The sequence below is a fragment of the Rhinopithecus roxellana genome, chromosome 8, assembly GCF_007565055.1.
Source record: "Rhinopithecus roxellana isolate Shanxi Qingling chromosome 8, ASM756505v1, whole genome shotgun sequence".
Classification (NCBI taxonomy): Eukaryota; Metazoa; Chordata; class Mammalia; order Primates; family Cercopithecidae; genus Rhinopithecus; species Rhinopithecus roxellana.
The window spans coordinates 109,512,497-109,525,974 of record NC_044556.1 but is presented as its reverse complement, the minus strand read 5'-3'; the positions used below and the strand labels follow the sequence as shown (position 1 = coordinate 109,525,974).

The 13,478-nt window shown below is 42.0% G+C and overlaps 1 protein-coding gene across 3 annotated transcripts in view; it reads right to left on the bottom strand.

Annotated features, from left to right (window-relative positions):
• The window catches only part of EFCAB2 (EF-hand calcium binding domain 2), a 162,951-nt gene that overhangs the window by 34,926 nt on the left and 114,547 nt on the right, over nt 1-13,478 (bottom strand). For 2 of the 3 annotated variants that reach the window (XM_030936135.1, XM_010353287.2), the window contains exons 5-7: nt 1,956-2,035; nt 808-850; nt 602-668 (exon numbers count right to left, since the gene is read on the bottom strand). In XM_030936135.1, coding sequence (XP_030791995.1) covers nt 602-668; nt 808-850; nt 1,956-2,035 — 190 coding nt within the window. Of the gene's footprint in view, nt 1-122; nt 349-601; nt 669-807; nt 851-1,955; nt 2,036-13,478 lie in introns of those variants that run through there. The other variant, XM_030936134.1, reaches the window with a different exon arrangement.

Sequence of the window (13,478 nt, the reverse complement as noted above, 5' to 3'; positions counted from 1 at the left end):
GTCAGGAGTTCGAGACCAGCATGGCCAACATGGTGAAACCCATCTCTACTAAAACTACAAAAATTAACTGGGCATGGTGGCCCGTGCTTATAATCCCAGCTACTCAGGAGGCTGAGGCAGCAGAATCACTTGAACCCAGGAGGCGGAGGTTGCAGTGAGCTGAGATTGCGCCACTGCACTCCAGTCGGGGCAAGAGAGCAAGACTCCGTCTCAAAAAAAAAGGGGGGAATTTTTATATACTTCTATTCAAATCTTCAATCTAGGAGGAGGCCTTCATTTACAGTGATTGATAGTTCATGTTTTCCAGATGGCATATCTTTTATTCTGGAAATGCTCTGAACGGAATGCCTGAAATTATAGAAGTAATCACTATGTTTCACAAAATCCTACGAGACAACAACCCATCTCCTCTTTCCCTACTCTTTGTCCTCTTAACCCCCACAGAACAGAAACCACCCCCAAGCCAAAATAGTAGGAACAGTAAATAACTTTTTAACCAGAACAACTGATTTTAAAGTATCCCCTATGACTTTCACATAACTGTTAACGAATTATTAATTCCTCACATAAGTCATTGTGATAAGCAATAAATCATGCTTACCTTCCTCAGTCATATACTTGATCAGTTCGTCCTTAGTAAGAAATCCACGTTTAGCTGAATCTAAAACCTAGGGGAAAAGAAAAGATAGATATTATATTTTTTCATTTGGTGAATTAAGTTCTACATGATGAATTTTTCATATACATGTATATATAAATATATGTATTTATATACATGTATATGCATATAAGCTGGAGTTCACATACCTCAAAAGCTCGAAGAAGGACATCTTCTGGAATTGGTCTGTATCTATAATTATGCAATAAAATGAGTAAATGCCACAGTATTTACCACAGTCTCTACATAATAAATCAGTAGTCTCCAACCTTTTTGGCACCAGGGACCAGTTTCACTGAAGACAATTCTTCCACAGACCCGGGAAGGGGAGGGATGGGTTGTGGATGAAACTGCTCCACCTCAGATCATCGGGCATTAGATTCTCATAAGAAGCGTGCAACCAGTCCCTGGCCTGGTGGTTGGGGACCCCTGTAATAAATGACCACATAAAACAAAACAGGGCTGGGCGCAGTGGCTCACGCCTGTAATCCCAGCACTTTGGGAGGCCGAGGTGGGCAGATCACCTGAGGTCAGGAGTTCGAGACCAGACTGGCCAACATAATAAAACCCTGTCTCTACTAAAAATACAAAAATTAGCCAGGCGTGGTGGCATACGTGCGCCTGTAATCCCAGCTACTCGGGAGGCTGAGGCAGGAGAATCGCTTGAACCCAGGAGGCAGAGGTTGCAGTGAGCCAAGATGGTGCCACTGCATTCCAGCCTGGGTGACAAGAGTGAAACTCCCTCTCAAAAAAATAAAATAAAATAAAATAAAAGCTGCTGATATATTGGGATGAGAATACTCGCCTCATTGAAATCTTTTTGGATTTCTGGATATGAAAGTTGAAATACCTCAGCCCCACAGGAAATACTTAGTGCCAAATCACTGACATGTTTGAGGTTATCTATTCGCTTTTTGGAAATCAATTTATCTGGGCACAAGACTTCTATGATGAATGAACTACCGTAAGCTAATGCTATATTTTTGCTAGAAAAATATTAGGATTCTTATTTATCACTGATAATTCAAAACAGAAGATAATAAGAATGTTGATTTACGATTTTTGTAGCTTATTTACCCTCTAATTATGCTTTGCTTAGGATAACACTAATGTGGTTGATATTTCTAAGCATGTACCAACTGGCAGGTCAGAAGTATCTTGAAAGGTTAGAGGTAGGCCACCTTAAGATACACCGGTTGAGTATAATATACAAAGTGAAAAAGTCAAGCGTCCTGAAATGAATGGATTCATAATTCAGATCATTACTTTGCCTTAACAATTGCATTTACTTACTTACCTCCTTTCTAGTAGTATTTCCGTCATCACCGGAAGAAATTTTTCGAATCGAATGTATCCAGTGGGTTCTTCTTCTTCTACCTAAACATTCAATAAGTAAACAGCCATTTATTCATTCAACAAATGTATTCAGCAACCACTTTTTCCAAGCACTGTAACAAGTGCTGGAAACTCTGGATGGTGAGCACGCTGGCCATGACCCCTGCTCACAGAGCTGGTACTTTAGTTTTTTAAGACTTCTCTTCATCATTCAACTTGAACACAGCTGATACTCTGATAAGGGAGACAGACATTAATCAAGAAACGCAACACAAATCCACTGTGAACTGATGTAAGCACAATGAGGGGAAGGAGCATGGGTCTGTAAGAACAGTCAATAAAGAACACTTGGCCGGGCGTTGCGGCTCACGCCTGTAATTCCAGCACTTGGGGAGGCCAAGGCAGGTGGATCACTTGAGGTCAGGAGTTCGAGACCATCCTGGCCAACATGGTGAAACCCCCCCCCCCATCTCTTCTAAAAATACAAAAATTATATGGACGTAGTGGTGCACGCCTGTAATCCCAGCTACACGGGAGGCTGAGGCAGGAAAACCACTTGAACCTGGGAGGTGGAGGTTGCAGTGAGCCGAGATCGCACCACTGTACTCCAGTCCGGGTGACAGAGCGAGACTCCATCTCAAAAAATAATAAAGAAAGAAAGAAAAAACACTTCTTAGACCAGGAGACCGGGGAAGTCATCCATGAGGAAATAACACTCCAGCTGACTTAGAAAGGATGAGTAGAAGGTAATGAGACAGAGACAGCAGGGGAGAGACAGTCACCTAGAGGAAACTGAATATGCTGAGACTCCGCGCTGACACATTGGAGGCTAGGAGGCTGGAGTACAAGGGGCAGGGAGAAGGCTTCAAGATGAGGCTAGAGAGAGAGACAGGGGCAAGACGGCAGGGCATTCTTGTCCATGACAGTGATAAGGTTGCTAGCCTGAGAACAATGGGAAATCAGTGACGGTCTCATAGATGCAGGTTTTGAAAGAGGACACTGGTTGAGGGTGAGGCAGCTTCTTTGGTAGTTCAAGCAGATACGACAAAGGCGTAGATTGGAGTGACGGCCATTGAGAGAGAAATGGATAGCTTCAAAAAATATTTTAAGAAGTGAAATTGATAGGACCTGGTCCTGCATTCATTATGAATAAGGATGGAAAAAACAGAGGATTCAAGGATGACTCCCAAGATTCTGACTTACACCACTGGGATAAGGTCATGCTTTTCCCTGAGATAAGGAACCCTGAATGAGGCACCAGGTTAGGGGACCAATCACCATCTCAAGGACCAACTACATCCTAAATCATCATAATATGCATTAAGTACCTCCACGGTAAATAGAACTTTCACACCACCACGAGGTTAGAAGACTATACCTGAGAAAGAGAATGTTTGGCACTTAGCACTATTAAATGAGAGTGAAACAGATCCCTGCCTGTGGGTTCGACTTGGATGGAGTGGCTGAACAAAACACCATTGACCTTAACTTTCATGTCAGGCTATCTATAAGGAGCTGTAAATTTTCCACTCCCTTTCAAAAATCCTATTGAAAGGCTCACAGATCCCAATTCAGCAGATGAGCTTTGGGCAGATTTATTCTTTGAGCAAAAACAAACAAGCAAACGAAAAACTATAGGTTGCTGCTAAGTGGAACACACCATCATCCAAATGACTCCTATTTTTTCATGTTTATACTAGATTCACACCTAGCATGGTGGAACCCTCAGACTCCACTCTCAGCAGAAAATGCAATGCATTCAGTGACAGAATTGTGTGCTTCAGGATTTCTGAGTCCATCCATTTATGAACAATTGTCCTCAGTTGCCTCTAGGTCCAAGGCGAGCATTTTGAAAATTAATGTTCACATGGCTCTGATGTGCTTGAGTAGCACTCTGCAACTCCCTACTCAGGAGCCTCGGACAAATACAATGTCAATCTCATGAGGTTATCTCCAAAGGAGGAATTTTAAAATTAAAATGTTGAGCTGCTATTCTGGTTACTCCAGAAATTTGCTCCAGAAGCGAGAGCAGTGGTTTTTTTCCTTTCTTCCCACCACCAACAAACCACTGTAGAGCAGCGGTCTCAACCTTCAAAAGATCAAAACCCCTTTTTAGTTTACATGCACCCTGATCAAGCTACAAACTGTTGTTTGTTGTTCCAAAGGAAGTTCAACTCTATAATTCCATCTCCATCAGGGAAGAACTCACAAATGACACATAATATATGCCTCATATCGCTTCCCCAGGTTCCCTCACGACTTTCACAAACCCTCAGGGATGTGAACATTATGGTGCAAACTCCACAGATTCTTTCTTGCCTAACAGATCTTTGTGGAACCAAAATTACATGAAAATAAGTTAAAACAAAACAGCCAACTAGTCAGAATAGCGGACAAGTCATAAATGTTCTTTGTTATTGTTGTTTTTAAAGAGGGACAATGAATAAACAGGCCTTGTGGTTAGAAAATAAGAAGAAAAATGGTTATGACCATCTTCAACTTGGGCAGAAATTGTTAACATCTTTCTATGACCCAACACTGTCCTCTAGAGGCCATCTCCAATTTGTTCTTCAGCACAAAAACATGTATAAGCAATGGCATTAAAAACATATAATTACATAATAATTCCAAGTACAGCATTCATGGAATGTTTAATATAGACACTATTTTATATTATAAAAGGATGTTTATATTTGAATAATCTTTTGATTTTAGAATAGCTTTAGATATACAGAAAAGTTCCAAATACAATACAGAGTTCCCATACACCTGTCACTCAGTTTCCTCTATTTTTTTTCCAGTCTTATTGAGGTATGATGGACAAATAAAAATTGCATATATTTAAGGTGTACCACACGACGTTTTGACATACATACACCTTGTGAAACGATTACCACACAGCCTTATTAACATATCCATCGACTCACTAGTTACCTTTTTTGTATGTGTGGGGAGAACACTTGAGATCTACTCTCTTAGTAAATTTCAAGTATAGAATAATTATTAACCATAGTCACCACGCTGTACATCAGAAATTGTTTTTCTTATCACTGAAAGCTTGTACCCTTTGACCAACATTTTTCCATCTCCCCTACCCTCACGTCTGGTTAACTACCCATCTATTCTGTTTCCATGAGCTTGACTTTTGAAAATGTAACAGAGATCATGCAGTATTTGTCTTTCTGTGTCTAGCTTATTTCACTTAGCATAATGTCCTCCAAGTTCATCCATGTTGTTGCAAATAGCAGGACCTCCTTTTTTAAGGCTGAATAATATTCCATTACATATGTACATATACACACACCTTTTGTTTATCCACTCATTTGTCTATAGATACGTTGTTTCCGTATCTTAGTTACTGTGAATAATGCTGCAATAAACACAGCAATATAGCTAGCTCTTAGAGATTCTGATTTTATTTCTTTTGGGATTTATACCCAGAAGTGGGATTGTTGGATGATATGGTAATTCTATTTTTAGTTTCTTGAGAAACCTCCATAGTGTTTTCCATAGTGTCTGTGCCAATTTACATTCCCACCGACAGGTTCCTTTTTCTCCACACCCTCATCAACACTTTTGTCTTTTTGATAGTAGCCATTATAATAGGTGCGAGGTGATATCTCATTGTGGTTTTGGTTTGCATTTCCTTGATGAACAATGATGTTCATATACCTGTTGGACATTTGTATGTCTCCTTTGAAAAAATGTCAGGTCCTTTTTTCCATTTTTTTTTTAATTAGGTCGTTTTTGTTTTTGCAACTGAGTTGTCTGAGTTCCTTATATGTATTGGAATATTAACCCCTTATCAAATGTATGGTTTGCAATATTTTCTCCCATTCCATAGGTTGCCTTTACATTTTGCTGCTTGTTTCTTTTGCATGCAGGAACTTTTTAGTTTGATGTAGTCCCACTTGTTTATTTTTGCTTTTGTTGCCTGTGCTTTTGGTATCATATCCAAAAAATCATTGCCCAGACCAATGTCAAAGAGCATTTTCCCTATGTTTTCTTCTAGTTTTATGGCTCCAAGTCTCACATTTAAATCTCTGATACAGTTTGAGTTGATTTTTGTGTATGGTGTGAGATAAGGATCCAATTTCATTCTCTTCATGTAAATAACAGTTTTCCTATCACCACTTACTGAAGACACTATCCTTTCCCTATGGGGTATTCTTGGCACTCTTGCTGAGGATTAGCTGACCATTTATGCAGGGCTTCATTTATAGGCTTTCTATTCTGTTCCAACAGTCTATATGATTGTTTTTATGCCAGTATCACACTGTTTTGATTACTATTGCTTTGTAACATAATTTGTAATTTCATTTGTGATATAATTCATCTATCATTAACTCTTACATTATTATGGCACACTTGTCATAACTAATGAATCAATATTAATATATTATTAGTCACTAAACTCCAAACTTTTTTGTATTCCATTAGTTTTTCTAAAATGCATTTTTCAAATATGGTATATTCCAATGTCATAAAAAAGAACTAAGAAGTATAGGGTAGATGTTTAATCATGCTGATACCTTGATCTTAAACTTTCAGCCTTGAGAACTGTGAGACAATAAATTTCTATTGTTTAAGCCACTCTGTGTGGTGTACTATCAAAGAGACTCTGGCAAACATTATAACTAACATATATTCTAAATATATATGACATATTTTTATCCAAAGACTTTGAATCACTATCATCAAGCAGAAATCTGATCAAGTTTGAATCACTATCATCAAGCAGAGCAGATACTCAGAATTCAGAACTGTATTTCACACCTGTAATCCCAGCACTTCGGGTGGCCAAGGTGGGTGGATCTCCTGAGGTCAGGAGTTTGAGACCATCCTGGCCAACATGACAAAATCCCATCTATACTAAAAACACAAAAATTAGCTGGGCATGGTGGTGCGCACCTGTGGTCCCAGCTACTCAGGAAGCTGAGGCAGGAGGATCTCTTGAACCCAGGAGATGAAGGGTGCAGTGAGCCGAGATCACACGACTCCACTTCAGAGCAAGATTCTGTCTCAAAAAAAAAAAAAAAAAACTGTATTTCACAGAGTTGATGCAGAAGTGCAGAAAAAATGGTGCAATCTGAACCTATTTTCTCCAGGAGGAAACTCAATGATACTGAAATGAATTCAAGAAAGATTCCGTACATTATATCAGACATGTTTGAAAAGACTACAAAGTCATTGCATTTCTTCACTTAAATCAAAGTCGTGTTGGGAAAATTCACTTGACTTCTTTCTGTATTGGTCAGAATCTTTTTTAAAAAATAGATTCTACAGGACTAGGTATGAAAAGCAAATATATAGATAAATAGTTTAAAAAGACATTACCTTTCTTATAGAGAAAAATCACAACATATTCCCCATGTTAAACCAATAATAGTTAAGAATGTTATTAGCCGGGCGCGGTGGCTCAAGCCTGTAATCCCAGCACTTTGGGAGGCCGAGACGGGCGGATCACGAAGTCAGGAAATCGAGACCATCCTGGCTAACACGGTGAAACCCCCTCTCTACTAAAAATACAAAAAACTAGCCGGGCAAGGTGGCGGGCGCCTGTAGTCCCAGCTACTCCAGAGGCTGAGGCAGGAGAATGGCGTAAACCCGGGAGGCGGAGCTTGCAGTGAGCTGAGATCTGGCCACTGCACTCTAGCCTGGGCGACACAGCGAGACTCTGTCTCAAAAAAAAAAAAAAAAAAAAAAAAGAATGTTATTAAAATTCATCCTCTAGCTTCAGCATGCTCATGTCTAATACAGGGGGAACAGTAACCTACAGGATGGTTGTGAAGGTTCCATGAGATACAAAGGTGCTTTGTGAACTGTGAGAGTAGATGATGATGACGATGATGACAATGTTCCCTGAGATATGAAGGTGCTTTGTGAACTGTGAAAGTCGATGATGATGATGCTCCATGAGATACGAAGGTGCTCTGTGAACTGTGAGAGTCGATGATGATGATGATGATGATGATGATGATGATGATGATGATGATTTCTACCAGCAGTGTACACACTTCTGGTTCTATGACATGTAATGACACTTTTTCCTAAAAGACTCAATCACCGGTGCTGAAATTTCAGGCACATCCTCACTGACCCACCATGTAGACCCACCTGTTTATACAGATGTTTGCCTCTGTCACCTATCTGTAAAATGCCACATGGAATGTGGCAATTCAATATGATAATGTATGGAATTGCTAGGCACATTTAATACCTTCTCCCTCACCCCTTGTTGCCTCACCCCATGTCTAGAGGACAGGGTATGTGGGTTAGCAGTGATGCCTCCACCTCTGCTGTTTCCCCACATGGCCTCTTTGGACTGAAAAAAAGGCGAGAGTAACAAATATCCACCAAACTCCACATCCCTCCCTTCAAAAGACAGAAGAAATTCACAAAACAAATACATCCTGTTACTGCAAACACGAATGAGGCAAAGTAAGTTAAATCTAGTTTGTTTCTTCTAAGAGAAGGGCCAATGTGGAGTAGTAATTTAAAAGTAACCCAGGCAGCATTTATGAACGTAAAGGAAAAATGTCTTCGCCGGAAGACCCCTCGAGTGTAGCCTGCTAAAAGTACCATTTGCAGGGAATTCATCTTCATAGTGTGCCAGCAGATGCTCACCTGGAAAACCAAGGCCCTGATACGCCTGGCTTCTCCTCCTCCAAAGAATTAAGGTGGAGTAGGTGACCTAGAGAAAATATACTGCCTTCATTGCCACACAAAGGGGCCCAAATTCTGGAGGCTAACACAGTGCCTTCGGGCACGCCACAGTCTCTCTGCTTCCTCTTCCCCAATATGGAGCCATCTCAATAAATATGGTGGGACTTTTTAATAACATGAACATTTATCTCAGCCTCAAAGCATGTGGCAAATGCTGTGCTTCTCACTCTACTTTGGTCTAAATCAATTTTCTTAATCCATTTTGGATTTGAGGAAATACAGGCACGGAGAGGTTAAGTGCCTATCTGAGGGCGTCAGAGTCAGTCAGGTGTTTTGATGGGATCACAGCCTGGAGTTCTTCCATTTCCATCGAGAAATCATCAGGCCATCTCTTTTCTCATAACAGCATTATTTATTTTAATGCTGAACCCACTGAATAGGCACAATAAAACACACCGTGAAAATTCATTTTTCCCCAGTGACACAACGATCAGTCAATAAACTGAACTATTTCATGCTTCACAAAAAACAAGACAATGTCAGTAGTTAAGATGGTTTATAAAGCATCTACATTTCAACTAGTTCTAGGTCACCAAATGAGATATACATGCGAATTTTTAAAAACTATTTGTAGTAAAAAATATAAAAACCATGAGATAGTTCACATTAGGCTCTAAATAGTATATATACAAATTTTGACATAAACTATGTTTCAAAACCAAAACATAAACACAATTTAGAAAATATTTCTCTACCTTGAATAGAATAAAATCACAAAAATTGGCATTTACCAAAAATGTTGTCTTTACAAAGAAAAAATTTTAAAGCCACTTACTTTGGAAAAATTATTTATTCTAAAGATTCCAGAGGCTATTGTGCAACCATGAGACTACACGCGCCTTCTGGGTTATAAATTCCTTGCCTATTTCAGTGCAAGTGTTAAAAATAGATGAATCATCAGAGAGTCTAAGAATCAACAGGTGGCTAAATCCGGTACTTAGTAAGGTCCCTTCCAACTGAGAGTTTCTCCAATTTGAAGAGACGGGGGAAAGGTTGCATCAGTGCCTGTCAGGCCATTAATTTCCCTGTTGAAAAATCTGAGGGTGGGGCTTCAGGGGCACCAGCTACACTAATTGCTTCATCTTCTCCAGCTCCAGTTTCTCTACTGAACTGTGAGTGACGCTCCCCACGCCAAGTAGAGTTTTCTTGTATTTGATAGAGGCAGCAGGTGTTGGAACAGTCACCTCACTAACGTACTCTTCAACCCCACTCAGACCAAAAACAACGATGGAAAGCTGTGTTGCAATATGATTGGAGGAAAAGCTTTATTCTGGGTTGCAATTAATTTAAGCAAAGGAGCAGTGGTTAACACAATAAATATCTGAATATAGTGATGAAAAAAAGTGAGCCTCCTTTCCCTAATAAGAAAATCCCCTAAAGGAGATTTGGTCAAGTTAAATATATACACTTTACTACGTCCACAGATATATTTAAGATCACGTATGTAACAACGTTAATTTAAAAATATCACTCTTTATTTTTACATTGCAAAAACCAACTTCAGTCAAACTTTCAACATGCATCTTCAATAGTGTCTTTGTGACCACTAGACAACTTTTTGAATGATACAATGCAGTTTTCTTTTCTTCTTGTTCTTGTTACAGAGATAATAATAATACATGTTCTTTGTGGAACAGTGAAAAGCACACAAGAGCACAAAGAATACAAATCACTCTGGGCTTTGATCCTGTCATCTACAGGTCCCTTCTGTATACGCAGTGCTGGAGAGCTGCGCTTTAGTTTTATATTTATTAATACAATGCTATATCCACATATTATATTTGTGTATGTATTATATATGTGTGTATATATATTTTAGCAAGAAATAGAATTCTAGCCTCTTTTTATTTATTTTTTACTTAACACACTGTGAACATCTTATCAAGCCATTAGTCTTTTTTTTTAATTAATAAACTTGAGATTGTTAAGAGTAGTTTTAGGTTCACAGGAAAATTGAGTAGAATGTCCAGACAGTTCCCACATACCACACCCCCTCCCCTGGGTTGCTCTCCCCATCCCCAGCCTCCCCTACAATCAGCATCCCCACCACAGTGGTACATATGTTAAAAATTAATGAAGCTGGCCAGGGGCAGTAGCTCAGGCCTGTAATCCAAGCACTTTGGGAGGCCGAGGTGGTCAGATTACCTGAGGCCAGGAGTTTGAGACCAGCCTGGCCAACGTGGTGAAACCACATCTCTACTAAAATTATAAAAATTAGCTGGGTGTGGTTGTGCATGCCTGTAATCCCAGCTACTCGGGAGGCTGAGACAGGAGAAACACTTGAACCTGGGAGGCAGAGGTTGCAGTGAACCAAGATCACGCCACTACACTCCAGCCTGGGCAACAGAGTGAGATTCTGTCTCAAAAAAAATAAAAAATAAATAAAACTACATTGATATCTCTTTATTACCCAAAGTTCATAGTTTACATTAGGCTTCATTCTTTGTATTAGGCTGTTCTTGTATTGCTATAAACACTTGAGACCGGGTAATTTATAAAGAAAAGAGGTTTAATTGGCTCACAGTTGTGCAGGCTGTACAGGAAGCATGGTGCTGGCATCTGCCTGGTTTCTTGGGAGGCCTCAGGAAGCTTCCAGTCATGGTGGAAGGTGAAGGGACAACAGGCACATCACAAGGCCAGAACAGGAGCAAGAGAGAGAGTGCGGAGGGAGGAGCCACGCAGTTTTAAATGACCAGAGCTTGTGTGAACTCAGAGCTTGTGTGAAGTCATTTATCACCAAGGGGATGACCCAAGCCATGCATGAGGGATCTTCGCCCATGATTCAAACACCTCCTACCAGGTCCCATCTCTGACACTGAGGATTACATTTTAACATGAGATTTGGGCAGGGGCAAATATTCAAACCATTTCGCTCTTGGTGCTGTACATTCAATGGATTTGGACAAATGCATAACAACAAGTCTCCACCATGATGGTATCACACAAAGGAGTTTCACTGCCCTCAAACTCCTCTGAGGCCAGCTGTGGGGGTTCATGCTTGTAATCCCAGCGCTTTGGGAGGCCAAGGTGGGAGGCTCACTTGAGGCCAGGAGTTTGAGATCAGCTTGGGCAACATGGCGAAAGCCCATCTCCACAAAAATTTAAAAAATTAGCTCGGCATGGCATGTGCCTGTAACCCCAGCTGCTTGGGAAGCTGAGATGGGAGAACTGGCACTCCAGCCTAGGTGACAGAGTGAGACCCTATCTCAAAAAAGAAATAAAAAAGGTTTCTTCCATGTATTTTCATGGCTTGATGACTCATTTTAGTGCTGAATAATACTCCATTGTCTGGATGTACCACAGCTGATTTATTCATTCACCTACTAAAGGACATCTGGTTGCTTCCGAGTTTTGCCGGTTACGAATGAAGCTGCTGTGAGCATCCGTGTGCAGGTGTCCGTGTGGCCGTAATTACGAACGAAGCTGCTGTGAGCAGCCGTGTGCAGGCGTCCGTGTGGCCGTAATTACAAACGAAGCTGCTGTGAGCATCCGTGTGCAGGCGTCCGTGTGGCCGTAATTACGAACGAAGCTGCTGTGAGCAGCCGTGTGCAGGCGTCCGTGTGGCCGTAATTACGAACGAAGCTGCTGTGAGCAGCCGTGTGCAGGCGTCCGTGTGGCCGTAATTACGAACGAAGCTGCTGTGAGCAGCCGTGTGCAGGCGTCCGTGTGGCCGTAATTACGAACGAAGCTGCTGTGAGCAGCCGTGTGCAGGCGTTCGTGTGGCCGTAATTACGAACGAAGCTGCTGTGAGCATCCGTGTGCAGGCGTCCGTGTGGCCGTAATTACGAACGAAGCTGCTGTGACCAGCCGTGTGCAGGCGTCCGTGTGGCCGTAATTACGAACGAAGCTGCTGTGAGCAGCCGTGTGCAGGCGTCCGTGTGGCCGTAATTACGAACGAAGCTGCTGTGAAGAGCCGTGTGCAGGCGTTCGTGTGGCCGTAATTACGAACGAAGCTGCTGTGACGAGCCGTGTGCAGGCGTTCGTGTGGCCGTAATTACGAACGAAGCTGCTGTGACCAGCCGTGTGCAGGCGTTCGTGTGGCCGTAATTACGAACGAAGCTGCTGTGAAGAGCCGTGTGCAGGCGTTCGTGTGGCCGTAATTACGAACGAAGCTGCTGTGAACAGCCGTGTGCAGGCGTTCGTGTGGCCGTAATTACGAACGAAGCTGCTGTGACCAGCCGTGTGCAGGCGTTCGTGTGGCCGTAATTACGAACGAAGCTGCTGTGACCAGCCGTGTGCAGGCGTTCGTGTGGCCGTAATTACGAACGAAGCTGCTGTGACCAGCCGTGTGCAGGCGTTCGTGTGGCCGTAATTACGAACGAAGCTGCTGTGACCAGCCGTGTGCAGGCGTTCGTGTGGCCGTAATTACGAACGAAGCTGCTGTGACCAGCCGTGTGCAGGCGTCCGTGTGGCCGTAATTACGAACGAAGCTGCTGTGAGCAGCCGTGTGCAGGCGTTCGTGTGGCCGTTACGAACGAAGCTGCTGTGAAGAGCCGTGTGCAGGCGTTCGTGTGGCCGTAATTACGAACGAAGCTGCTGTGAAGAGCCGTGTGCAGGCGTTCGTGTGGCCGTAATTACGAACGAAGCTGCTGTGAAGAGCCGTGTGCAGGTGTTCGTGTGGCCGTAATTACGAACGAAGCTGCTGTGAAGAGCCGTGTGCAGGTGTTCGTGTGGCCGTAATTACGAACGAAGCTGCTGTGAAGAGCCGTGTGCAGGTGTTCGTGTGGCCGTAATTACGAACGAAGCTGCTGTGAACAGC